General features: G+C 34.1%; 2 protein-coding genes, 1 long non-coding RNA gene and 1 pseudogene across 3 annotated transcripts; 2 read left to right on the forward strand and 2 right to left on the reverse strand.

The window, feature by feature from the left end:
* The first annotated feature begins 7345 nt into the window (after positions 1-7345).
* On the forward strand, positions 7346-8498 carry LOC120211778 (probable serine/threonine protein kinase IREH1). Its single transcript, XM_039210256.1, has 5 exons — positions 7346-7441; positions 7505-7678; positions 7781-7858; positions 8215-8375; positions 8484-8498. Exons 1-4 carry the CDS (start codon positions 7361-7363, stop codon positions 8296-8298), a joined length of 417 nt encoding a protein of 138 aa, XP_039066187.1. The 5' UTR covers positions 7346-7360; the 3' UTR covers positions 8299-8375; positions 8484-8498.
* On the reverse strand, positions 8430-15048 carry LOC120211803 (annotated as a pseudogene).
* A 160-nt stretch (positions 15049-15208) lies between these two features.
* LOC120211814 lies at positions 15209-16711 on the reverse strand. The gene is made up of 2 exons (XR_005524638.1): positions 16594-16711; positions 15209-16137 (listed from the first exon to the last, which is right to left on the reverse strand). It is a non-coding gene; the product is annotated as an uncharacterized LOC120211814 (long non-coding RNA).
* Positions 16712-22214: 5503 nt separating this feature from the next.
* On the forward strand, positions 22215-23745 carry LOC120211944 (phospholipid-transporting ATPase 1-like). Its single transcript, XM_039210412.1, has 4 exons — positions 22215-22436; positions 22528-22651; positions 22780-22999; positions 23442-23745. The coding sequence occupies exons 1-4, from the start codon at positions 22230-22232 to the stop codon at positions 23743-23745; spliced, it is 855 nt and encodes a 284-aa protein (XP_039066343.1). The 5' UTR covers positions 22215-22229.
* The last annotated feature ends 454 nt before the right edge of the window (positions 23746-24199 follow it).

Consider the following 24199-nt stretch of genomic DNA (forward strand, 5'->3'; position numbering starts at 1 on the left):
AACAAAATGGAGTTGTTGAGAGGAAAAATCGAACTTTAGAAGAAATGGCTAGAACCATGATTTGTGAAAATAATTTGCCAAATATTTTTGGGCGGAAGCCACAAATACCGCTGTTATGTTGTAAATCGAGTAATGATTAGGCCAATTTAAAGAAAACTCCATATGAAATTCTCAAAAATAAAAAGCTAACATTAGCTATTTTCATCCTTTTGGATGTAAATGTTTTGTTTTAACAACGGTAAAGAAAAATTTGGCATTGATGCTAAAAGTGATGAAGGAATTTTTCTGGGTTATTCCTTAAATTCTAAAGCTTATCGTGTATTTAATAAAAGAACTTTAGTTGTAGAAGAGTCTATACATGTTGTTTTCGATGATAATCCCCTTCCGAGGAAGGATTCTTCTGTTAATGATGATGTAGGTATTGTACAAGCAAATGACGTTAGACATGACGTTGGAGAATCATCATCAAAGGAAGAAACAAAAGATGAGGAAACTCATGATCCCCTCGAGAATCCAACCATTGAAGAAAGGGAAGTATCTTTTCCAAGAGAGTACAACTATGTCAAGGATGGTGAAATTATAGGTGATCCATCAAAAGGGGTAACTACTCGATCTTCTCTTAGAAATATCTGTAATTATGTTGCATTATTTCATGCATAGAGCCTAAGAACATCAAAGAAGCATTAAAAGATGAACATTGGATTATGGCTATGCAAGAAGAATTAAATCAATTTGAGAGAAGTAAAGTATGGACATTAGTTGAAAGGCCTAGTAATAAATCTACTGTAGGTACTAGATGGGTTTTAGAAATAAACTTGATGAAAGTGGTAATATAGTGAACAATGCTAGACTTGTTGCTCAAGGCTATACTCAAGAAGAAGGCATAGACTATGATGAAACATACGCTCCCGTAGCTAGGATGGAAGCAATTAGAATGTTATTGGCATTTGCATGTTTCAATGAATTTAAATTATATCAAATGGATGTTAAAAGTGCATTTTTAAATGGTTTTATAAAAGAAGAAGTGTACGTGGAACAACCTCCAGGTTTTGAAGATTCAAATTTTCCGGATCATGTTTTAAAATTGACAAAAGCTCTTTATGGTTTAAAACAAGCTCCTAGAGCTTGGTATGAAAGATTGTCAAATTTTTTAATTGAAAAAGATTTTTTTAAAAGGAAAGGTTGACACTACATTGTTTTTAAAGAGAAAAGGTAAAGATTTATTAGTATTTCAAATTTATGTTGATGATATAATATTTGGTTCTACTAATGATGTTCTTTTGCCAAGAATTTTCAAAGCTAATGCAAAGTGAGTTTGAGATGAGCATGATGGGGGAGCTCTCATTTTTCTTGAGACTCCAAATCAAGCAAAGAAAAGATGGCATCTTCATTAATCAAGCTAAGTACGTCAAAGATATGCTCAAGAAGTTTGGACTGGAAAATGGGAAACCTCATAACACTCCAATGAGCTCTTCAACAAAGCTTGACTTAGATGAAGGAGGTAAATGTGTAGATGTAAATTATATAGGTCAATGATTGGCTCTTTGCTTTATCTAACTGCAAGTAGACCGGACATTATGTTTAGTGTTTGCTTATGTGCTAGATTTCAATCATGTCCTAAGGAATCACATTTACTAGCTGTTAAGAGAATCTTTAGATACCTTAAGGACACTCCTAGTTTAGGACTATGGTATCCTAGAGACTCTAGCTTTAGCTTGCATGCCTTTTCTGATGCGGATTATGGAGGATGCAAATTAGATAGGAAAAGCACCTCCGGTACTTGTCAATTCCTTGGAAATATGTTGATTTCTTGGTTTTCAAAGAAACAAAATTGTGTTGCATTATCTACCATTGAAGCGGAATACATTTCAGCCGGTAGTTGCTGTGCACAAGTTTTATGGATGAAACAACAACTTTTTGATTATGGAATTGAAGTAGGTATTATTCCTATCAAGTGTGACAATACTAGTGCTATTTGTCTCACTAAAAATCCCATCCAACACTCTAGAACTAAGCACATTGAAATAAGACATCACTTCATTAGAGACCATGTCACTAAGGAAGATGTAGTTCTAGAATTTGTTGATACTTTGCACCAATTAGCGGATATCTTTACAAAACCTTTAGACAAGGAAAGATTTTGGACACTTAGGAGAGAATTAGGTTTGACCAACCTATCTTCACTTAGTGTTTAAAATAATTTTAGCACTTTTAATAAATCTTGAAAAATGCTTATAATAATAATTTTTGATTGCATTCTTTCTATTAGTTAGGGGGAGTTTGTGATTCTTAATGAAAATTAATTTTATGTTCAAAAATCGTTAAAGATTAATTTAATTGTTTGAACATAATTAATTTTTGATATATGAGTTGCCAATACCACTAGAAAAGATTAATTTAGCATTTTGTGCTTAAAAAATCGGATTTTAGCATTTTGGTGCAAAGGGAATCGATCCCCCCTGAGGGAACCGATTCCCCCTTTGAAGGGGAACCGATCCCCCCACAGGGGAATCAATACCCCCCTGGGGTTCTGTTAAAATCGGGCAGAACACCCCAAAATTCCCAAAACCCTTATATTTTCTTCAAACCGTTTCTCACCCTCCTCAAACACTCAAATCTCCTTTCTTGCCTCAAATCAACGATATCAATCGGAAATCACTTCAAATATCATCTCCTAAACTTGCAATCATCATTAAAATCGTGCAAACAACATCTAAATCCCCTCAATCTTCATCTTTCAAGGTAATTTTTCTAAAAACTCTCTATTTCATTGTTTTTGAACATAAGATTAGTTTTAATTAGTTCTAGGTTGAAATAGTGATCGGGCATTGATTGTTTAATGATTAGAAACTAGATGTTACAACTAATTTCATCAAAAACACAAGAATTTTTCAAATTTTTTTTTAAATTTTCGAAATAAAAAAAATGTTATTTTTCAAATTATTGTGTTTTGATTAAATTATGTTGTTGTTATGAAAACTATACATATATTGTTTCTTAAAACCATATTTTTCAAAAGTTTTTCAAAAACTTTGCCCATTAGGATTGATTTAGAGAATCTTGAAATATTGAGGACTCATTTGAGTTTTGGGATTAATTGAATTGCATACATTTGTTTTAAAATTGCAGTTTATTCTATCTATTCTGATTTCCTTCACCATGTCAAATCCTAAATGTCCTAGGTCTTCATCTAGTCGTTCTAGTCGTCAATCAAATCCTCCTCCTATTTCTCAAAATCCTATTCCAAATCTTGATCCTAACTTGACTATCCAAAATTCTTGTTTCAATCAACCAGGTCCTAAAGATTATCGTTATTGGTTTTACCAATATTTTGACTCGTATAAGATTAGGGAATAACGTATCCCATCTCTTCAAACTATGGTTGATATTAACTTTAAATATCTCCCTATCTTGCACGAATGGAAATTTGATAAACTTTTCGAACTTGAACCCATTGTCTATCATCAACTTGTTCGTATCTTCTACTGTAATGCCGTTTGTATCAAAAATCGTGACAAAACCAAAACCATAGGAGTGTGTTCCTACCTCCTAGGTCAATATTTCCATCTTGATCCGGATTACATAGCCAATGCCTTAGGATTGGACAATGAAGGTTTATCAAACGAAAAAAGTTTTAGGCTCACGATATAAACGGAATGATAGTGCAAGTGTTTTAGATCTCCATGAGCGTTTCCTTCATCTCATGATCACTTGGTGGTTTCGACCATCCGGGGGTCGATATTCAACTCTTAGAGCTTTAGATCTTTGGTGGTTGCACTGTTTTGAAAACAATATAAAAATAAACCTCTCCGAGATTATCTTTGCTGAAATTGTTGAAACCGTTAACCTAGTGCCAAATAAGAAACTCTGTTCTTCACTAGTTTACGGTTGTATCCTTAGTAATCTCTTTTCTAAAGCTGAACTCCGAGTTGGTCTAGATGCCTCATTTCCTCTTAAGAAACAAATCAATCTTCTTTCTTTAACAAGAGCGGGATGGGTCAAAAATAAGGAAACCGGTGCATGGGTTCGATCTTCTACTCCGGGAGCTAGTTCTTCACAAGCTCCACCCGAAGCTGACGAAGATCCCGAGTTTGAACAATTAATGAGGGATATTGATGAAGCTGAAGAAGAACCTGAACAACCCGAGGAGCACGCACAACAATCGACTCAAATGCCTCTATATTTTCAATCCTTTATGGAGACATTTGATTTCCGTTACGCTATAATGGATTCGCGCTTTTCCTCTATAGAGTCTCATTTATCCACAATGGGAGCTCAACAATTAGAGATTCTTCAGGAGATGCGTGCAAACAATGAAGCAACCAATGCTCGTATCAATGAACTCACACACGAGATGGCCGCTATGCGAGCCCGTTTTCCTCCTACCGATCCGGATGTTTGATTATGTGTTTAGTTTTAAGACTTTGAACTAAAAGAATATTGTTTCAACATTTTTGATATTTTGGATTGTTTGATTTTGTGGATTGTTGGATTTTGGATTTATGAATAGTGTGAACTTATATGTTTTATTCATTTTTGCATCATCATTAGCAATATGACCAATTTTGCCATATCACATTATTTATAAATATTGATTTATGAAACTAATGGCTAACCTCTCTGTTGATTGTGATCTTAGCAGCTTAAGCTTATAATTAATAAATCAATTGGCTAAATGATTTCAAAACCTTGTTTTACAATGTCTTTTTGATTTAACAAAAAGGGGGAGAAGAATAGGTGTTAAATGTTTTACATAATAAATTGAAGGTGTTAAATGTTTTACATAATAAATTGAAGAAGTGTTAAAGTAAGGGGGAGTAATTTCAAAACTTGATTTCAAAAATCTTAAAATTACTAAAATGTTTTGTTATATCAAAAAGGGGGAGATTATTGAAACATTTTGATATTTCGATATAACAAATTAAGTTAAATGGATTTTAAGATTTTCCAAATGATTTTCTAAGTATATTCGATATAACTATTCGAATATCAAAACATTACTCCAAATATTCAAAATCATTTTTAATCCTTACTTACGTGTAAAATTAAGTTTTAATCATAAAACAATTTCAAAATAATCTTACAAAGTATTTCGAACCAATTCAAAGCCAAAAATTACAGATTGCTCAGAGGGAACCGATTCCCCCCCATAGGAGGAACCGATTCCCCCCTAAACATTTTTGCTCCGAGAATTCCAGTATGCTCGGAGGGAACCGATTCCCCCCATAGGAGGAACCGATTCCCCCCTAAACATTTTTGCTCCGAGAATTCCAGTATGCTCGGAGGGAACCGATCCCCCCAAGGGGGTACTGATTCCCCCCTTGTACAACGGTCGAAATATTTGAATTTTACACTTAGGAACCGATTCCCTTCAAGGGGGAACCGATTCCCCCCACGCTCCAAGCTGTTTTATTAAATGTTTTCACACTAAAACGGCTATAATATCTTCTCTAATCATCCCCAACGTTCAGAAGTGATCCAAGGTGTATTTAAGCAAGCTTAGAAGCCATTGATCAAAAACAAGAAACATCAAGCAACTAGAATCAAGAGAGAATCAAAGAGAAAGCATCAAACCTCAAGTTTGAACATTTCAAGCCTATTTTCATTCAATATTCATTTTGCTTTCAAGAACACTTTTTGTGCTCAATTGTATTCATCTTTGAGTGTTCTTTTCTTTGTTCTAGAATTGTGCAAACATCTTACCTTGTGAGGTTTTCTTGTAAGTTTGCAAATTTGTAATCTTCTCTTTGGGAAAAAGAGTGTTCTCAAGAGTTGGGGTATACTCTTGAGGGAATTGTAAGGTTATCTCTTTGGCCTCAAAAGAAAGAACAAATTAGTGAATTTGTTGGAAAATCCTTAGTGTGGATAGCTAAGGTAGTGGACGTAGACTTTATTTGAGAAAGTCGAACCACTTTAAATCGCTGTGCAATTACTTTCAATTTTCTGCAAAAGCTTCCACAAAAATTTTAATTGCCAATTCACCCCCCTCTTGGCCGATTTCGTCAATCGATTAACTCAACAATAAGCCATCAAATTCAGATGTTTTTGTGGCAGTGTTATAAACTGCTGAGACAGTATGGGGAGTACAATGGTTCTTTTCTAGAATATTGGACAATCAAGATATATCTTCTGTTTAATTGAGTGAAAACTGCATGGCTATCATGTTAGACTTACCCATTACTTTTCAGTTAGTTTTGGGACTCCGGACTTGAGACGTACGAGAAACATTATACTTCTTAAAAAGGAAAGATAATCATTTGGTTCAAAAAGCAGGGACACTTGGATACTCTAATGATGATGCCATTTGATGGGTTTCTTTCAAGTTTTTGTAGATTGTTACTGTTGGAGTGCTTCTAAATTATTAGTGGCCGCTGACTTTGAAATTGCATTTTAAATTAGTTCTCATTCTTACATTCATTTTCTTTCATATTTTGGTTCTAGATAATATTTGATAATATTCTCAACCGTAAAATACCTTGGCCACGGGCACAAGAAGAAATAAACCTGGAAGCAAAAGATCTAATTGATGGGTAAGAAAACTATTTTGTTGATGTCATTGGCATTTCATGAGAATTGGATTCATCATTCATCTTGAAATAAATTACAATTGTAATGCAAAAAAGCAGTAGCCCAAGTGATTTCTTGTTACATTATTTGATGGACATAATTTTTTTGAGTTAAAGGAAATATTCTACGGAGCATTCATGGGTTGCAGAGTTAACTGTTCTGTATTTGCTTTATGACTTTGCTTAAGAGAGGTTTCAGTCCTATAGATTGAAAAATAAATCCATGTACTTTGTTGATTGTCTGTGTAATCTAATTATCTCCTCGTCAAAAAAGTTAAAAAACATTCTAGAACATCAAGCTATGTACATCTTACAGTGTTATCACATCTTCATATGTAAAGTATCCTGTGTATATAACACCATTAATGCTTGTTTTATATTAAAAAGAAAAAAAGATGTTGAGTGTTATTGGTCGTTGGCAAAATGATAGTGATATCCTTAACTTTAATATTTTCTCAATAAGATATACTCTGCTTTGAGATGTTTAATCAAGGTTTCTTCAGAATCACCTTTATCAAATTTAGGTATCCCAAGAAGAATCTTAGTTATTGTAATGCTCTTTTTTTTGTTTTAATATTTTTCTTGGTTCAAGTGCCTCAGTATGGAATTAAATTTTAATATGTACTCCATTTTCAGACTGTTGACTGAAGATCCTCATCAGACTTGGATCCAGAGGAGCATCCGAGGTGATATTTATTCTTAATACGAGTACAGCCTTTTGTTGTTGCATGTTCCTTTTCTTTATACTTCTGGGTGCACGCTTTTCTTAATTTTCTGTCTTAGATGTTTGATTAATGAACGATGAAATTTTTAACCAGGTGAAGCAGGATGTATTTTTCAAAGATATCAATTGGGACACACTTGCAAGGCAGAAGGTGAGCCATGTTATTGTTTCCTAGTGTCTTCCATTTACTCACCTTGCTTCCCACATTTTACAGGCTGCCTTTGTTCCCAGTTCAGTGAGTGCGCTTGATACTAGTTACTTTACAAGTTGTTACTCATGGAATACTTCAAATGAGCATGCATATCCTGGTAGTGAATTTGATGATTCAAGTGATGCTGACACCTTAAGTGGTAGTAGTAGTTGCCTGAGCAACCGCCAAGAGGAAATGGTATTTTAGCCCCAGAAATGTGCAATTTCTTAAGTGATGATTATGATTATCAATGATTTCTGTTTTTGACTTTCTTTGGTCTGTTGGCCACAAACTAAGCAGGGAGATGAATTTGGAGGTCTTGCTGAATTTGAGTCTGGTTCATCTGTCAATTATTCTTTCAGTAATTTCTCATTTAAGGTATTCTTTGACCTTGTAATTGCATCAGGTATTTCTTTCAGTTTGAATATAAGTGCATTAGTTTGCTTTTTACAAAAATAATTTACTCCCTCCTTTTTGGTCTTTTATTATACCAATCTTGCCTTCATCCATCCAAGTTGTGTATACATAAATATAAGAATACTTGATTTGCAGAACTCATGAAATTTTGTAAGCAACAACATATCCTTTTCTGCAACATTTCATTGTAGTAATGGTGTTGAATTGAAATTGCTCGATGATTTTTGTCAATGTTCGATTGGGACATATAGCTTGATGGTTATAGTAATTTGTTTGTTTTCTTGATCCTAACTGTGTTGATCGACGTGGTTTGGTAGAATCTGTCCCAGCTGGTATCAATTAACTATGACCTGCTTTCTAAAGGGTGGAAGGACGATCATCCAGCGAATTCTAATGCATAGTAAGATCCTCAATATCTTTGGGAGAGCTTGGGATATTTGTTTTGGACATTGATGTGTTGCTTGTATACCCTGTACATGTATCTTATTTCAATCTTGTTTTATATCATTTGTTTTAATAAACTATACTGTGGGTTGTGCAAATATATTATTAAGTAAATTGATGAGGTGTTTGTTCACCAATGTAGAGATAGAAGAAAACAAGATTTCACCCGACCCGACCCGAAATAAAAAATATTATTTTTTCTGACGTAGTTGCGAGCTTCTTAGACATGATGATGGCATCTTCTAAACTCTTTCTGCATGAATCCTTAGAGTTGCTGTTCACTATAATTTGTTTCATTTTACTAGTCAACAGCTTCGAGGAGTATCCGATTGATATGGCAGTTTCTTGCTTGTCCCCGGTCAACACCCATACTTTGATCCCAGCAGTTCTAAGTGACTCAATGGCTCCACGATACCCAGAACTGCAATGATAAGTGTTAAATATTTCATCAGCAACATCTGGTAAAACAAGATAAAAACACCTCAATGAGAAGACAACCTGAATAATGGCCAGCAAAGCATGAAAACTAGTCCAATTCTTATATGCACAAGCTTCCGATTCAGTTTCTGAACAGGAAAGAAAAAGGTCATGAAACTGTTAAAAGGAAATTCTGATAAGAAATTTCTCTATCTGATAGACAAGTTAACCTAGGAACAAACTGTATACTTGTAACATGTAAGCATCATTTCTAGATAGAATTGAACAGAAAAAGATGGTTTATTAAGGATAGCATTTGATTCATTTATCATGTGACATGCAAATTAGACGTAAATCAGTAATGTTATGAAAATGGTGCAGTCAGATGCGAAATGGGAGATGAGAAATTCGACTAATTTGAAATTGTTCGTACAACCATAAATGATGCTTGTGAACTCAAATCTCAAGTCTTAGCTGATATATATACATTCATTTTTATACAAGTATCTTTATTTTTTTAATATTAATTTCAAGCCTTCATTTTTGCTGATCTAACAATCTAAAAAAATTATAAAAATTAAAAAATTTACGTTATATCGATAAATTTTATTTCATATATATTATATTTTCATGTCTATTTCAAGGTAGTATTCTAGATTTATGATTACTTCTCTTAATAATATAGGAGGTAACTTGGGCGTGCTTGTTTGGATTCTTGGTACGTCTACATACTTTTTTTTATAGGAATAGGAGGTCGCATTAAAAACCTCCCTCATAGTTGGCTCTTGTGAAAGAGGCAACTAGCGGAAGGAGGAAAAGAGTACCTCGTTATATTAAAACCATGTTTACATAAGATTACAGCTTACTAAATAAACTGTCCGAAATAAAATACAAACCAAAACAACCATAAAGCTCAAACATCAACCAATACCCTCTTTAGCTAGCTTGTCAGCCTCCCAATTGCATGTCCTAGGAATCCATCTAACAATAATACCCCTAGCAGAAACTAAGGCCTCAATTTCCCCAACTAAAGTATTGAAAAAAGTAGGGGCAGAAAATGGCATCAAAATCCAGTCAATTGCTGTTTTACAATCTGTCTCAAGGATTAGTCTTCCCTTCAGAGCCCATTCGGAAGAAATGAATAGATCAATCCCTTGTTTAATAGCTTTTAGCTCAGCTAACATAGGAGGACCAGGTCCCACCGCAAAAGAAAAGGTATATAAAGTAGAACAATCTGAATCTTTCAAGACTCCTCTAATACCTCCCTGCAGCCCATCACCTCTTACCGCACCATCAACATTGAATTTAAAGAAATTCGAAGGAGGCGGAGACCAGTTAAGAACCTTCTCCTTATTGTAGGATTTTATAGGCAAATTGTCTGCAAGCGATGGATCCCCTACTAGTAGGTCAACTTGAATATTAACATGAGAAAATTTCGCTAAAAACCATTTAGCCAACCTAAACCTGGAAATGAAGAATAGGGATAAATTATCTAATGTCCAGTTTTCAAAAACCACTGCATTCCTAGCTTTCCAAATAGACCATAGAACAACACCTGAAATGAACTTCCAAATATTAGAACACTCCCTTAGATAAGACCAAGAGCAAAGAAATGAAGGAGGATCTTGGGGCATGACCGAAGAGATGTCCCAAAACCTTAAAAATCTATACCATAACTCCTCTGCAACTGAGCATGAAAAAAACAGATGACGAATTGATTCCTCATATTTGTGGCAAAAACGGCATAAAACATCTTCTAGATTGATCCCTCTTTTCTTCAATTCTACTCTAACCGCCAATTTCTGATGAGTAAACTGCCATAGAAATGTTTCCACTCGAGGAGGAGTTAATCCGGACCACACCCATTTCTTCCATTGAAAATGACCTCCAGTTCTGCTTGAGATAGTCATTCTACAGGATTTTACCGAGAACAAACCATCCCCTTTCCCCGACCACCCCAAAAAATCATCCACTGATTCATTCGGTGTTATGTTGTCAATCAAAAGCATTAAGGAAAGCCACTGATCCAATTCCCAGTCACAAAGATTTCTCCTTAGCTGAATGTTCCAAACCCAACCATTAGCTACAAATCCACCAAATTCAACCAATTTTCCCCTTTTGTTAGTCGACATAGCATATATTCTAGGAAATTGAATCTTAAGAGTAGATCCATTAACCCAAATATCATTCCAAAAATCAATTGACCTACCATTCCCCACTTGGATCTTCGAATTGGATCTCAAACAATCCCTAATCTCGTCCTTTTTCTCATAGTTACTCCGAATACCTCTCCACACCCATGAATCTTGAAGATAAACAACCTTGCCTATAGACAGAGAGTCCATACTGACATTATGAATACAACAAATCAATTTTTTCCATTGAGAGTCTTTGTCATTTGCATACATCCAAACCCATTTCCCTAGCAAAACTCTATTAATCATACTTAAGTCCAATACTCCTAAGCCTCCTTCTTCCAATGGTTGACAAACCATACTCCAATTCACCCAATGAACCCTCTTCTTGTCAGATTCTTCACCCCAAAGAAATCTTGCCAATACTGAGTTAATTTTCTGATTGACCTTAAACGGAATTTTGAAAATAGAGAGGTAAAAAATAGGTAAGGAGGACAATACCGATTTTATCAACACCAATCTTCCAGCCAATGATAAAGAAGCAGCTTTCCACCCTGCTAATCTGGTGAAAACTTTATGTAAAACTGGTTCCCACAATAACTCTGAATTTTTCTTTGTTCCTATCGGAAGACCTAGATAAGTCGTAGGAAAAGATCCCACTCCACAACCTGCTTCCAGTGCTAAATCTTTTAATCTGTCCTCTGCCACATTAACACTAAACAATTTACTCTTGGATAGATTAAGATGAAGCCCTGAAATTAAACTGAATACCCTCAATACTCTCTTTAAATTCAGAATTTGAGTTGAGGAATCTCTGCAAAATAAGATTAGGTCGTCTGCAAACTGTAGATAAGTCAACTTAAAAAGATTCTCTTCAATACTAATATTGAATCCTTCAAAAAGACCAAGGGTAGCAGCCTTACTCAACATTAAGTTCAATAGCTCACTAACAATATTAAACAGAAGAGGAGATAGACTACAACCTTGTCTCAGCCCTTTGCCCATCTGAAATTCTTGAGTAGGGGAACCATTAATTAGGACTGAAATTGAAGCAGAAGGAATACAATAATCAATCCAAGAAATCCATTTGTCTCCAAAACCCATTATCTTCAATAACCTCAAAATAATTGGCCATTCCACTGAGTCAAAGGCTCTGCGAAAATCTACTTTAAAAACAACTCCTTTCCTACCTTTTTTCCTCCAGTAATCTATAGATTCATTTGCCATAAAAGCGCAATTAATGAGCTGCCTCCCGGAATAAAGGCGAACTGCCTACCACAAATGCAGTCGAGTTTTCTTTAATCTCCCTCATAAACAAGAGAAGATAGAATGCATCAAAGTATCCCCTTGAGAAGTGAGAAGAGATGTATTCTAAAGTCCCTCCAATTGGCTATTTGTCACTTTTTTCGCCTAATTCAATCAAATTACCAAAGTGTGAATGAGTGATGAAATTCAAGGATATTAAGAATGATATATACTTGTTGAGCAACTCCAAGGGATCGAAGTCCACATTCAGCATATTTACCAATTATGGAGTGAACTTTGCTTGCAATATCTGATTTATTCGAGGCCAAGTTGAGTATCTGCAAGTTGAATACAAAGGAGCCAATAGCTTATGAGCTTCACACAATCTTAAATGATGCTATTATTATTGGCATAAAGTATACCTGCTCTGGTGCACCTTTGTTGACTCTATGCATCTTACCAGCTCCATCAATGTATGTAAGGGTTGTTCTCTTGTCGGTTGGATTAAAGGGACGGAAGTGAACCTCTGTGATTTCGGCTCGTACCTTTCGATTGTCAACAGAATAAACTCAATTCAATTCAACATATGCACGTATGGAGAATATAAGATATTGTAAGGAGACTGTGAGTGTCATCATAAAACTCCCATAACCATCATATAAAGGAAGAGTTGAAGTTGACAGTATTTTTCATTAAATAAGATGTTTTACCTCTTTAGGATCAGCCAACATTGCTACAATTGCAGTGTCTATAGCATCTTGATTCTCCAATCTCGAAATTATTGCCGCCATCAAAACAACCATATACTTATCGACGTTGTTGACAAAAACCTATGATGAAAAGAGTTACATTTTAAGTCTTGACATTGTAAATGGAAAGTTGATAGATCTCAAAGAGAGTTCTTTGAAGAATAAAATAAAGTGATCAAATCTCTCACCTCTATCAAAATTTTGTCAACTGTAAGCTTGTTAAGTGTCAATGTGCCTGTTTTATCACTGCAGAGCACATCCGTCCCTGCCATTTCCTCAATAATGTCATTCTCTTTGTTATGGCACCCTGCTGTGATAAGCGATGAGAGCCAATCGCCATAGTGACAGAAAGCACGGTCGGCATAACAATTGGGATACCACCGATAAGTATAACCGGCAAGTTATCGATACCAGTTCAATAAGCCCTAAGTTGAGGTCTGTATATAACAATGACTTCAATCAGCATCCCAATGGCAATGGAGCATATGCAGAAGTTACCAATTGAAGTTAAGACCTGAAATTAACTAGCAGTCAGTTCGTCGTTATCGCATAATCGGTGGCTCTATCATGCAGTTTGATTCACAATAAAGATTATTTGATTTCACAGAATTTGATCTTCCTCAGCATCTATTAGAATTTATTTTATTTGGATAGTAAGAGCTCTGCAAGATGAACCTTTTGAAAGTAGCCAACATGTGTTTTGTTTTCCACAAGATGTGTTGCCTTCCCAAAGAATGCACACCGGTCGCGATAACCACTGCTTCGATTTCACCTTGTTTGCAAGCTGAACCCGAGTAAACTCAGTCAGGGGGATTTTTAGTCAACGGGAGTGACTCTCCTGTAAGAGCTGACTGCAACCAACGAAAAAAAAAGAAATACATATTACTTAAACCATATATTATAGTTCCAAAATTACTAAAACCACTCCTACAATGACCTCTTCTATAGAATTATTTTGCACTTTGGTGTTAAGTAAATCTCTTATTCAAACTATTTAAAGTTGCATGAGCATCTAATTATGCTTTAAAAAGGCAAGAATGAAAGCAAAGCTTGGAACCTGATCGATTTTCAGAGGATCTCCTGGGAGTAAACGAGAATCGACAGGGATAATATCACCAAGTTTGATGCTGATAATATGTCCAGGAACCAACACCGAAGCATCCTCTTCGCTCCATTTTCCATCACGTAAAACCTTTGCTTTCAGAGCCAATCGAGCCATAAGTGCAGCAGCAACATTTCCAACATTGCTTTCCTCAATGAAATTGATTGTTGAGCTGCACCTGAGAAATTTTGGATGGTGTTATGAGCTTGCTACTTTAGAACATATGCAAATACTAACAAAATACAAACAAAGAATTTAATTATAACGAGGATATCAGTCATAAAATCAATTAATCAACCAAATAACTAGAATCTATATTGCTTAAGCATATGGTATATACAAAATTTCAGGTTGACCAAATTAATCAAACTTGATCTTTAAGGCACAAAGGTAACGAAAAGATAATTAGAGCACCTTAAACTAAAAAAAGGGTATATGAACCATGTCCTGTTCCCAAAAGAATCTCAGGCGCCAACTAGATGCATAATTATGATTATACAGGAAAATGAACATAAGCCAAGTCTTCGTCTATATATAACCTGAACAAACCCAAAACCTTTGCACTGCCCAGTCTCAAGGTCAAGTGGTAGTTGCACAAGCTCCACAGGTCCAAAAGGTTCAAAATTCAAATATCTGAGCTATCAACATAAGATACGAAAAGGGTCTGAGATGAAAATCATGCACCCTAAAATGATTAAACACTAGAACTAGGCAATATGAACATGGAAAATGTAAAAGAAATAACATACTAACATTTCAAAAACATCTATGGTACTCCTTCCATTTTTTTTTCTTTTAACAGGGAGTTAAAATCCAGTAAGCAATTTGAAAGAGGGTTTAGAGAACATCCAGTCGTATTACCTGTCTAAGCTGCATTTCTGTCATGTTAAAGTGTAAATTCCGTACATATACTTTTCTATCAACAGCTCCATTAGATCCAACGACACTGCCTGCGCTTGCAGCAGAAGTAGTGGACTGAACAAGGTTCTTTTCAGCCTCTGAAGGTTTAAGCATCACAGGTTGACCGAGAAGTAGTTGAGAAGACAATGCTATTGCCATTGGCACAGACATCACATCGTAAAACTCAATATACCTGCAATTTTATCAGCGCCTGTAGTTAGTTTCTCTGAATATACAAGAAAAATTGCGACCAAATTCTACAAAGAGAAGCGAGGAAAGGAAAAGGGTAGTGTAGAGAGCTGTGCTGTGTTTCTTTGGTTGAATCTGATGTCTCGTGCAATAAAAGGTTAGCTCAGCATAACAATATTGGAAAAGCAAAATAGACTTCATACACCGAGATAATCTAACAATGATAATCAAAAAACACAAAAGAAATTGAAAATGAGGTTAAAAGATTGGAATGTCTCAAATTCAAACAAAGGTAAAAGATGGGGAAGATAGCATATTTAGCTTAGGATTATACTCATGGAACAAAGATATGAGAATGAACCCAAAAACTACCAAAATCAAAGGTGAAAATGTAGAACAAAACTCAGTTAGGTTGCATGATTAGAACAAATTTTCCGCCACCTAAAACCAGATAGAAAAAAATAGAGAAAGTAAGATGAGATCGGGGGACAGCTTGAAATTTCTTCCTGAATCTTGTTCCATTCCTGAAAGAAGAAAAATAAAACAAGAAAAACGAAACTGGAAAGAATAGAAAAATGTTAGCTCCAATTCCTTCCATTCAATATTAGCTCCAATTCAAAGCCTGCATCAAAATCCAATAAAATTAAGCACAAAAATTAATTAGATTCCCAAAGACATCATAGTTAAACAAGCATTAGGTCAATACTTTATTAAACACAGAGATAAAGCAAAACAGATAGTGATTTCCAATCAATGAATCCAATAGAACCAATGCTATAATACCCAATGCTAAGAAACAGTCTCATTTGGGAAAACTGAGCAGCAAAAAACATGACAACACTGTCTCCAAAACCACAACAATAATACGAGACTGTAGCAAAAAACACTCTAGAGCTATGGCAAGTCTAAGAAGGAAAAGGCAATACCATATATAACTAATTAAGCAAAAAGATCTAGGTGTTTGTTTCCAAACTGCTGGCTTGAATGGGTGGAAACGAACCTAATCGACCCTCTTGCCATCAATTCCCTTATAGCCTTCCTCGCAAGTGATCCGTTAATCTGCAAGCCGGCAACAAAACAATGTTAAGACTCAGCTCAAATGGTAACGCTTAGAAACAGAGAGGAAAGCCATTGGAATCGGAGGAAGCGAAGGAAGATCCACAGAACAGAGCAGAGCAGAGAAATGTCCAAAAATAAAAATGCAAAGAGCACAGAACAAAAAAGATTTAAAGAGAATGAAGGCGATACATTACCATACTCAAAAGCACATAAAGCAAGCAAGACATGGAAGCAAATCTCTAAAATCGAAGAAATCCCACCTCTGGAACTGATGAGTAAGCAATTAAAATCCAAAGAATCGAAGGCTATGAAAGCAATTAAAAGGGGAGAAAGTAACGAGGCTGGCGAAATTTGTTTTGCATGTTTGAAGGAAATAATTGAATCAAAAACAAAGTAAAGAAAAGGACTGAAGGAGCATAATAAAAAGGATCTAAAAAAAGGGCGATTGAAACTTACAAAAAGAGAAGAACCAGAAACTGTGGTGGAAGAAATAATCTGGATCGGATGAGAGTAAGCAGACGAGTTATTTATAGAATCATTTATTTTGCCAACTAGTTTTTCTACATTCCCCACCATATTTTGCCAACTAATTATACAATTTTACATAAATCTGAGTGCATTTAACTAAACATCTTGCGAAGCATTCACCGTGGTTCAATCTTGCCCGCGTTCTAGGTCGGTACTATTCTAACCGTTAAACGACGAAAATAGTATAAATTCATTAAAAATTTGAAAAACGAAAGAAAAAGGACAGAATAACGTTGGTGTCAGGTGTTCCTCGGGTAGCCGTTTCCCCTTAGCTTCTCTCTCGAGCAATACTTTGATTCTCTTCCTTTCCTTTTCTTTCCTTTAACATTTAAATTCCTTGTTCATTCTACTTTCGAGAAAACCAAGTCATCATCTCATACCCCAAAGACTCTTTTCTAAAGAAAAATTCGAGATTGTTCATCATTGATACAATCGAAATGGGCTCATCTACGGGACAGAGCAGTGGAAACTATGATCTCTTTCGTTCAAGATCTTGTTGATCGGAGACTCGACTGTGGGCAAAAGTAATTTGCTCGTTAGCTTCATTTCAGCTGCTTCAGATGATTTAGCTCCCACCATTGGTTCAATTTTCTCTACTTTTTTAATAGTGTGTACATATATATTTTGTAGTTTTATTGAATTTTATTATGCATAATAATAAGTAAACGATTTTAGAACAATAAAAGCATAAAAACACTTCGAGTAGGAAAAGAATTTTAAGATTATGCAAGAGAACGTCAAATTGTAGAACTCCATATTTAGGGACAAATTAAAATTGATTAAGTGAAATTCATACTTCAATAGTTGAATTTGAAGGAATTCATATTTTCATTAACTTAACTGAAATTATATGTAAGTTCATGGACTCAATTGCATTTAATGATGTTAATCGAGGATTAAATTGAATAATTTTAAATTTAGGAAGCCAATTTACTATGATTGATGACTATAATGAACATAAGATGAAATGTCGGGTCAAACTCACAAATTTATGAAAGTGTAAAGTCATGCTCTATAATTATAATCGTAAAATGTTGATCCCGATTTTTAGATTAAAAGCTCGACCACAACCCATATAAAACCCTAAAAACCTTAAAAATCCTATAAATCCTATAAACCTTACAACCCAAAATCTTAAAGTCCTAAACCTTAAATATATCATAAGTCTTAAACCCTACAAAACCCTAGAAATTTTAGAAATCATAAGGTTTAGGGTTTAGGTTAGACCCAATCAGTTTTAAAGTGGGTATTTTTTTAGTTAAAAGCCGAACTTAAGGGACCAAGGAATGTTTTCTTTCTTTCCTCCTTTATCCTCCATATTCTTCTTCTTCACTAATAGCCTAGCAAATGTTGTAACTTTGTTGACTTTAATGGCAGGGCCTACAAGTACGAAAAAGGTGAAGAGATATGAATAAATATTATTATAAAAAAAAGAGAAAAAACAAACTGATTGATAATACCTAATGAGATCTTATTAGAAAATAAATAATATTTAAAATTAAATGAAGATTTTACTGTTGATTTAAAATAAAATTATAAGGTCAAAGCAAGAATTTTAAATTTTAACATGGTAAACGTGATTTTTTTTTAAAATCATGATTTTAGGATGTGATTATATTTTTTAATTACGAAGGGAACAATTATTGTTAAAAAAATTATGCACGAGCCATGTTATTTAAATAATTAAAAGAATAATTGTTATTTTTAGAGGTTTTAAACTCAAACACCAATAATGTGATTGAGAATAGATATTATTTTGTAATTATCTTAGTTTAATTAATAAATAGTTAAAACAATTATACTAAAAAATGATCATTACATTGCATAACTAAAAAAGTTTAGATATTTTTTTTGTCCTCCAGTTCCAAGGGTTCCCCTTGACTAATCTGGATCGACCCGAGTTGCACACATGGCTTTGATGAGTAAGTCTCCTAGCGGAGATTTTCTACATACACAAGGACTCGAAGTTGAAACCATGCTTAAGCGATATCAACCTGTTACCACTTGAACCAACCCTCGTTGGTAGATTTTTTTTCATACCATTTATATTCTATTATAAATTAAGGGTACATTTTGTAATGTTTTTGAAAAGCACTTTTAGCTAAAAAATTCTGTTTTAACAGTAAAATCAATGTCGAGCAAGTAAAAAAATAAAAAAAAATTATAGTGAAATGGTGGTTTCAAACTAACTGTAAAAGCTATGATTTCAAGCCTCTTCATTTTCTACTTTGCGTTTAGAAGCAAATTACAATTTTACCTTTACTAAAGCATGAGCTTCACTCAATTATGTATTTACATTTTATTTTCATAATTTAATAATAATATTTTAAAAAAATAAATTTATTGCTTTTAATAATTTATTTTAATTATTTAAAAATAAATAAAATTCATGATTTATATAATAAAATATTAATAGCGAGTTATATGAAATATATTTTTATTTTTATTATAATTATAATTATAATTTTTTTATATTTTTATTATAGTTTAAATTGATATAATTCTTATATATATATTTTTGATTTTATTATAGTTTAAATTGATATGATTCATATAAGTGTAAATATAATTTAAATTATATATTTTTAATTTACAATATAATGTCTATAATGTACATTTTATCTTTTCGAACTCACATTTTAACATCAATCTCAAACAATTAAATTTTAAATTGTATTTTTGTACAACATTTTAAAATTTTGTTTGTACAACACTTTCAAAAGTTACTTTTCAAAAATTATATCAAACTAGAAAAACTCATCTAGAAATAGAAAAACTTGCAAGTATATTACAGAGAAGAAATATAGAGGGAGAAGAGACTCCAACTGAAATCCCAGAATTTTCTTTTATATTTATATAATAAATTTAAGATTGTAAGGATTTTTATTTTTATATTATTAAAATAAAATCTTTAATTATTAAAATATAAAAATTATTATATAACATATTATTTTAATAATTTAAAATATGATAAATAATTATAAATGTATTATTATAAAATATATTATTTTGAAATATTAATATATTTGAGTAGATTTGGGTTGTGGTCGAGCTTTTAATATTAAAATCCGGATCAGGTCAAGGTGAAATAAATATTAAAATTTATCGGGACATGGAGGGATCAGATTTAAATAATACAATCTCGAGTCGGGGTGAAGGCGGCCAAAACCCGCCCTGCTCGTGCTCATCCCTAGAAATACCGTAGGTTTTTTTAATGTGATATTTTTATCACATTTTATGAGTTTAATTATAGAGCATGACTTTACACTTTAAAAAATTTGTGAGTTTGACCTGACATTTCATCTTCTGTTCATCATAGTCACCAATCATAGTAAATTGACTTCCTAAGTTTAAAATTATTCAATTTGATCATCAATTAACATCATTAAATGTAATTGTGTCCATGAACTTGCATATAATTTCAGTTAAGTTAATGAAAATACGAATTCCTTCAAATTCAACTATTGAAGTATGAATTTTACTTAATCAATTTTAATTTGTCCCTAAAACTTCTAACGTTAAAGTTCACGTGTGACATTTTTTATTTAGGAAGTGAAAATGTAAAGTCCCAAATTCTGAATTATTAGTTTTGGGCTAAGCTGAGAGGATTTTGAATAAACTCATTAGCCTTGTTAGAAACTTTGATTCATGTTTAAAATGGTGTGGGCTGTGGTTAGGCCTAATTAGATTTAAAGCGGGTATTTTTTGAGTTAAAAGTCAAACTTGCCAAGGAATGTTTTCTTTCCTTCCTCCTTTCTCCATCTTATTCTTATTCGCTAATAGCCTAGCGAAGGTTGTAACTTTGTTTACTTTAATTGCGGGGCCTACAAGTAACGGGACGAAAAAGATAAAGAGATATGAGTAAATATTATTAGAAAAATAAAGAGATAAAACAAACAGGGATATTATTAGAAAATAAAATAATATTTTAAATTAAATGAAGATTTTACTGTTGATTTAAAATAAAATTATAAGGTCAAAGCAAGAATTTTTAAATTTTAACATGGTAAACGTGATTTTAAAAAAAAAATCATGATTTTAGGATGTGGTTATTTTTTTTAATTACGAAGGGAACAGTTATGGTCCAAATATGGTCATCAAATAAGCTCATGAGAAAATCATCAACATTAAATGGAGGTAGTGGAGGGGGGTCATCAAATGGCGAAGATCATTCAGAAGGAGTAGTAGCCCTAAAATATGGTCCAAATGGAGCCAAAATATCGGTGGTGAACTCCAAGAAGTGTCGACGTAATATCTCATTATTAACAGACATAGATTCCTCAACTCTTGCTGACATCCCAGCATCAATAAACATATTCAAGATAGAAGTGTCTAGCTTGGTAGTCGCGACATAAGTGCTCCAAATGGCCTCCTTATGTTCAATCATGAGACAGAGAGGACCATCTCTCCTCAACTTCACAGCATTCAACAAAACTAGAAGGAGAGAACTTCTTCAAGGAGAGCTGTTGAAGACCAAACCCTTCTGGTTTACCAGGAATTCTTCCAGTGGACCTATTTGCAATGGTAATCCTACTTGAGCTCAGTGCACGGCTTCCAACTAACACAATGTGTGGGATATTGCGAAGAGCTTTAAGGAAAAATAGAATTGTGACACCCAAAACCATAGGTGGATATTTGTCCCCTTCTTGAAGTGCGTTCAATTGAGCAAATTCAGGATCATGGATGGTAAAATATGGCCTAAAATCAACACTATCATACCAACTCTATTATAGGTTTCTTTGCAGACAAGAAATCATGTGTTTGCCCGAGAATGTTCTTTCGCCTGAAGAAACTGGTTCTGAGTTCCAAAGAATGGAAATTGAAATGCAGCTTTTAAGCTTCCCTTTATGCAATGTATGGAGTTGAAGAATATGTCGTTGATTCTGCTGAAAACTTGTGGGATCTTCCAGCATTATGTTTACTGTTCTGCTAATATTATCTGGCTTTTGACCTACAGATGTAATGGTAAGAAAGTTGTTTTCTTCTAGTATGGTTTGATTTTGAAGTAAGCATGAAACGAGCATAAGCACAGATATAAATACCTCCATGCCGGTTATTGTTTAATTGATATCAAAATTCTGATGCGGTAGAATGTGGTATAAAAGCACATAAATAAATACCTCCGGTTACTACTTAAAAGATGCTATCCCATATTTATGTTCTGTCGTATGTAATAGAGACGGATATTCTTGAAAAAGGTATAGAGTTAGCACAAGAAGGAAGATGCTACTGTTTCAATTCAATTTTATGCCATATGATAAAGTAGAAGCTTTATTATACACTAAAAGGGGGCCACATTTCATAGGATGAAAAAGTATAAATTTGCATAAAAATGGTACAACTTCAATAGATGAAGTACATCGTCAAAACGGTCATCCATAGTTGGTTGTCTCCAACAAACCATTCCCGTGCAACAACAGTGATGCTACTATTGCCAGGTAAAGTAGCAAGATTGAGGCCAAAGTTATTAGCCAAACGTGTGGCTTTCAAGCCATTGCTTGACCGGGGACAAGCAAGAAACTGCCATATCAATCGGATACTCCTCGAAGCTGTTGACTAGTAAAATGAAACAAATTATAGTGAACAGCAACTCTAAGGATTCATGCAGAAAGAGTTTAGAAGATGCCATCATCATGTCTACGAAGCTCGCAACTACGTCAGGCACTACAAATGACACTGGGAGAACTTTGGGAGCTAGTTTAACACCTGTAGCATTGATTATTGATGGTACCAGCCTTGTTTATATTCTTGACTCTGAACTCGAAGAAATGGTAAGGAGTTCTTGACTTGCCTTTGTTTTCTGCTTTTAATTTCTAATATTTTGCATGCTGACGCGACTTTATTTTTCGTCCTTGCTTGCAGCTCTTCGAGTTAGCCTGTAATTGTTCTGTGGTTTTGTGTTGTCGAGTGGCCCCATTACAGAAAGCCGGAATTGTTGCCCTTGTAAAGAAGAGGACTTCAGACATGACACTTGCCATTGGCGATGGTAATCATCATTCTCTTGGTCTTTTATCATCATCTCATGATTATTAAAGAGAAAAAAGTGTAAACTTTTAGCTGCTTTCTTTTTTGTGGTTTGGGTTTATTTAAGAAATAATACCGGATGCTTCACAGGTGCTAATGATGTTTCAATGATCCAAATGGCGGATGTGGGGTTTGGCATTAGAGGCCAAGAGGGTAGGCAAGCTGTAATGGCATCAGATTTTGCAATGGGACAGTTCAGATTCATAGTTACTCTTTTGTTGGTCCATGGGCATTGGAATTACCAGCGGATGGGCTACATGATATTATACAATTTTTACAGGAATGCAGTGTTTGTACTTGTATTATTCTGGTGAGTTATTTTTTTAGATGGAGTGCTTGCACAAGTCTTTGCATGTGCACTGAATACAAATATTTAACCTACATTATTATGCGGTTGAGCATGCTTCTGGTATAACCAAACTTTGATTTTCACCAATAAGGCCAAGGTCTAATAAGTTGTTTCTGAGCTCCAGTAAGGTTTTTCATGTGTGTTCCCTGCGAGCTACACGCGAGGTTAAAGGGTGTTATCTTACCTTTGTTGAATACTGGGTTTTAGAGCTCTCCACCTATTGCTAATTAGTTTTAGGTTGTGAATTCTTCATAGAAATATTCTTCCTTCGCCCAATTGGGTTGTTGATTCAAAATCATAATTTACACTTAATTCAAATTAGAAGTTGATTCATACTTTGGTTAACTAAAGTGAAATATCAGCAGTGAATAGGCAGTTTTTAACTTCAGTATGTTCTTTTCAGGTATGTGCTTTTTACTTGTTTTACTTTGAGCACTGCAATCAATGAGTGGAGTAGTGTGTTGTATTCTGTAATCTACACATCGGTGCCTACGACTGTTGTTGGTATTCTTGACAAGGACCTAAATCGATGGACACTTTTGAAGCATCCTCAGATGTATGGGGCTGGGCACCGAGAAGAAAGCTATAACAAGAGACTCTTTTGGATAACAATGATTGATACCGTCTGGCAAAGTGCAGTTGTCTTTTTCATTCCTCTTCTCGCATACTGGAGCAGCACCATTGATGCATCATGTTATATTGGTTAATTTACACCTGGCCATGGATGTCATCGTTGGAATTGGATAACTCAATCGCAAGTGTTATTTGCGTCATCATTATCGATGCTATACCATCTTTAGTTGGTTACTGGTAAGCCCATTTATTTTCTGTAAGTTTAATTGAGCATGTAGATGACCCGTGTTGAAATAATTGTTTTTGACACAACAAATGTTCTGCAAAAATATATGTAATAGGGCATACATATAGAGGTAGAAAATAGGTGTCACGTGAGTTCAAGTTGGATCGATTTCGACTTCGAGTTATTTCAGGTTCAAACTATTTAGGGTTCGGGTTATTATTCACAGGCTTTTTACCATTAATTTCTACCATTTTCCAAGCTCATTGTTTCATCTTAAAAATGATTTTTTTGAATTATTATTTTCGCTATTATAATTTTATTTTTTTATATTTTAGTCTCGAAATTACAAAAAAAAAATAACT

This window comes from Hibiscus syriacus, unplaced genomic scaffold (assembly GCF_006381635.1).
Source record: "Hibiscus syriacus cultivar Baekdansim isolate YM2019G1 unplaced genomic scaffold, ASM638163v2 tig00109987_pilon, whole genome shotgun sequence".
NCBI classification, from domain to species: domain Eukaryota; kingdom Viridiplantae; phylum Streptophyta; class Magnoliopsida; order Malvales; family Malvaceae; genus Hibiscus; species Hibiscus syriacus.

What these genes read in the sequence shown, in the direction of transcription:
- LOC120211778 (XM_039210256.1), top strand. Translation starts at nt 7,361, where the DNA reads ATGAACGATGAAATTTTTAACCAGGTGAAGCAGGATGTATTTTTCAAA. An exon ending in ACACACTTGCAAGGCAGAAG is followed by an intron (nt 7,442 to 7,504) that starts GTGAGCCATGTT and finishes CACATTTTACAG; the next exon opens with GCTGCCTTTGTTCCCAGTTC. An exon ending in GCAACCGCCAAGAGGAAATG is followed by an intron (nt 7,679 to 7,780) that starts GTATTTTAGCCC and finishes CAAACTAAGCAG; the next exon opens with GGAGATGAATTTGGAGGTCT.
- LOC120211944 (XM_039210412.1), top strand. Translation starts at nt 22,230, where the DNA reads ATGAAACAAATTATAGTGAACAGCAACTCTAAGGATTCATGCAGAAAG. An exon ending in ACTCTGAACTCGAAGAAATG is followed by an intron (nt 22,437 to 22,527) that starts GTAAGGAGTTCT and finishes CCTTGCTTGCAG; the next exon opens with CTCTTCGAGTTAGCCTGTAA. An exon ending in TTTGTACTTGTATTATTCTG is followed by an intron (nt 23,000 to 23,441) that starts GTGAGTTATTTT and finishes TGTTCTTTTCAG; the next exon opens with GTATGTGCTTTTTACTTGTT.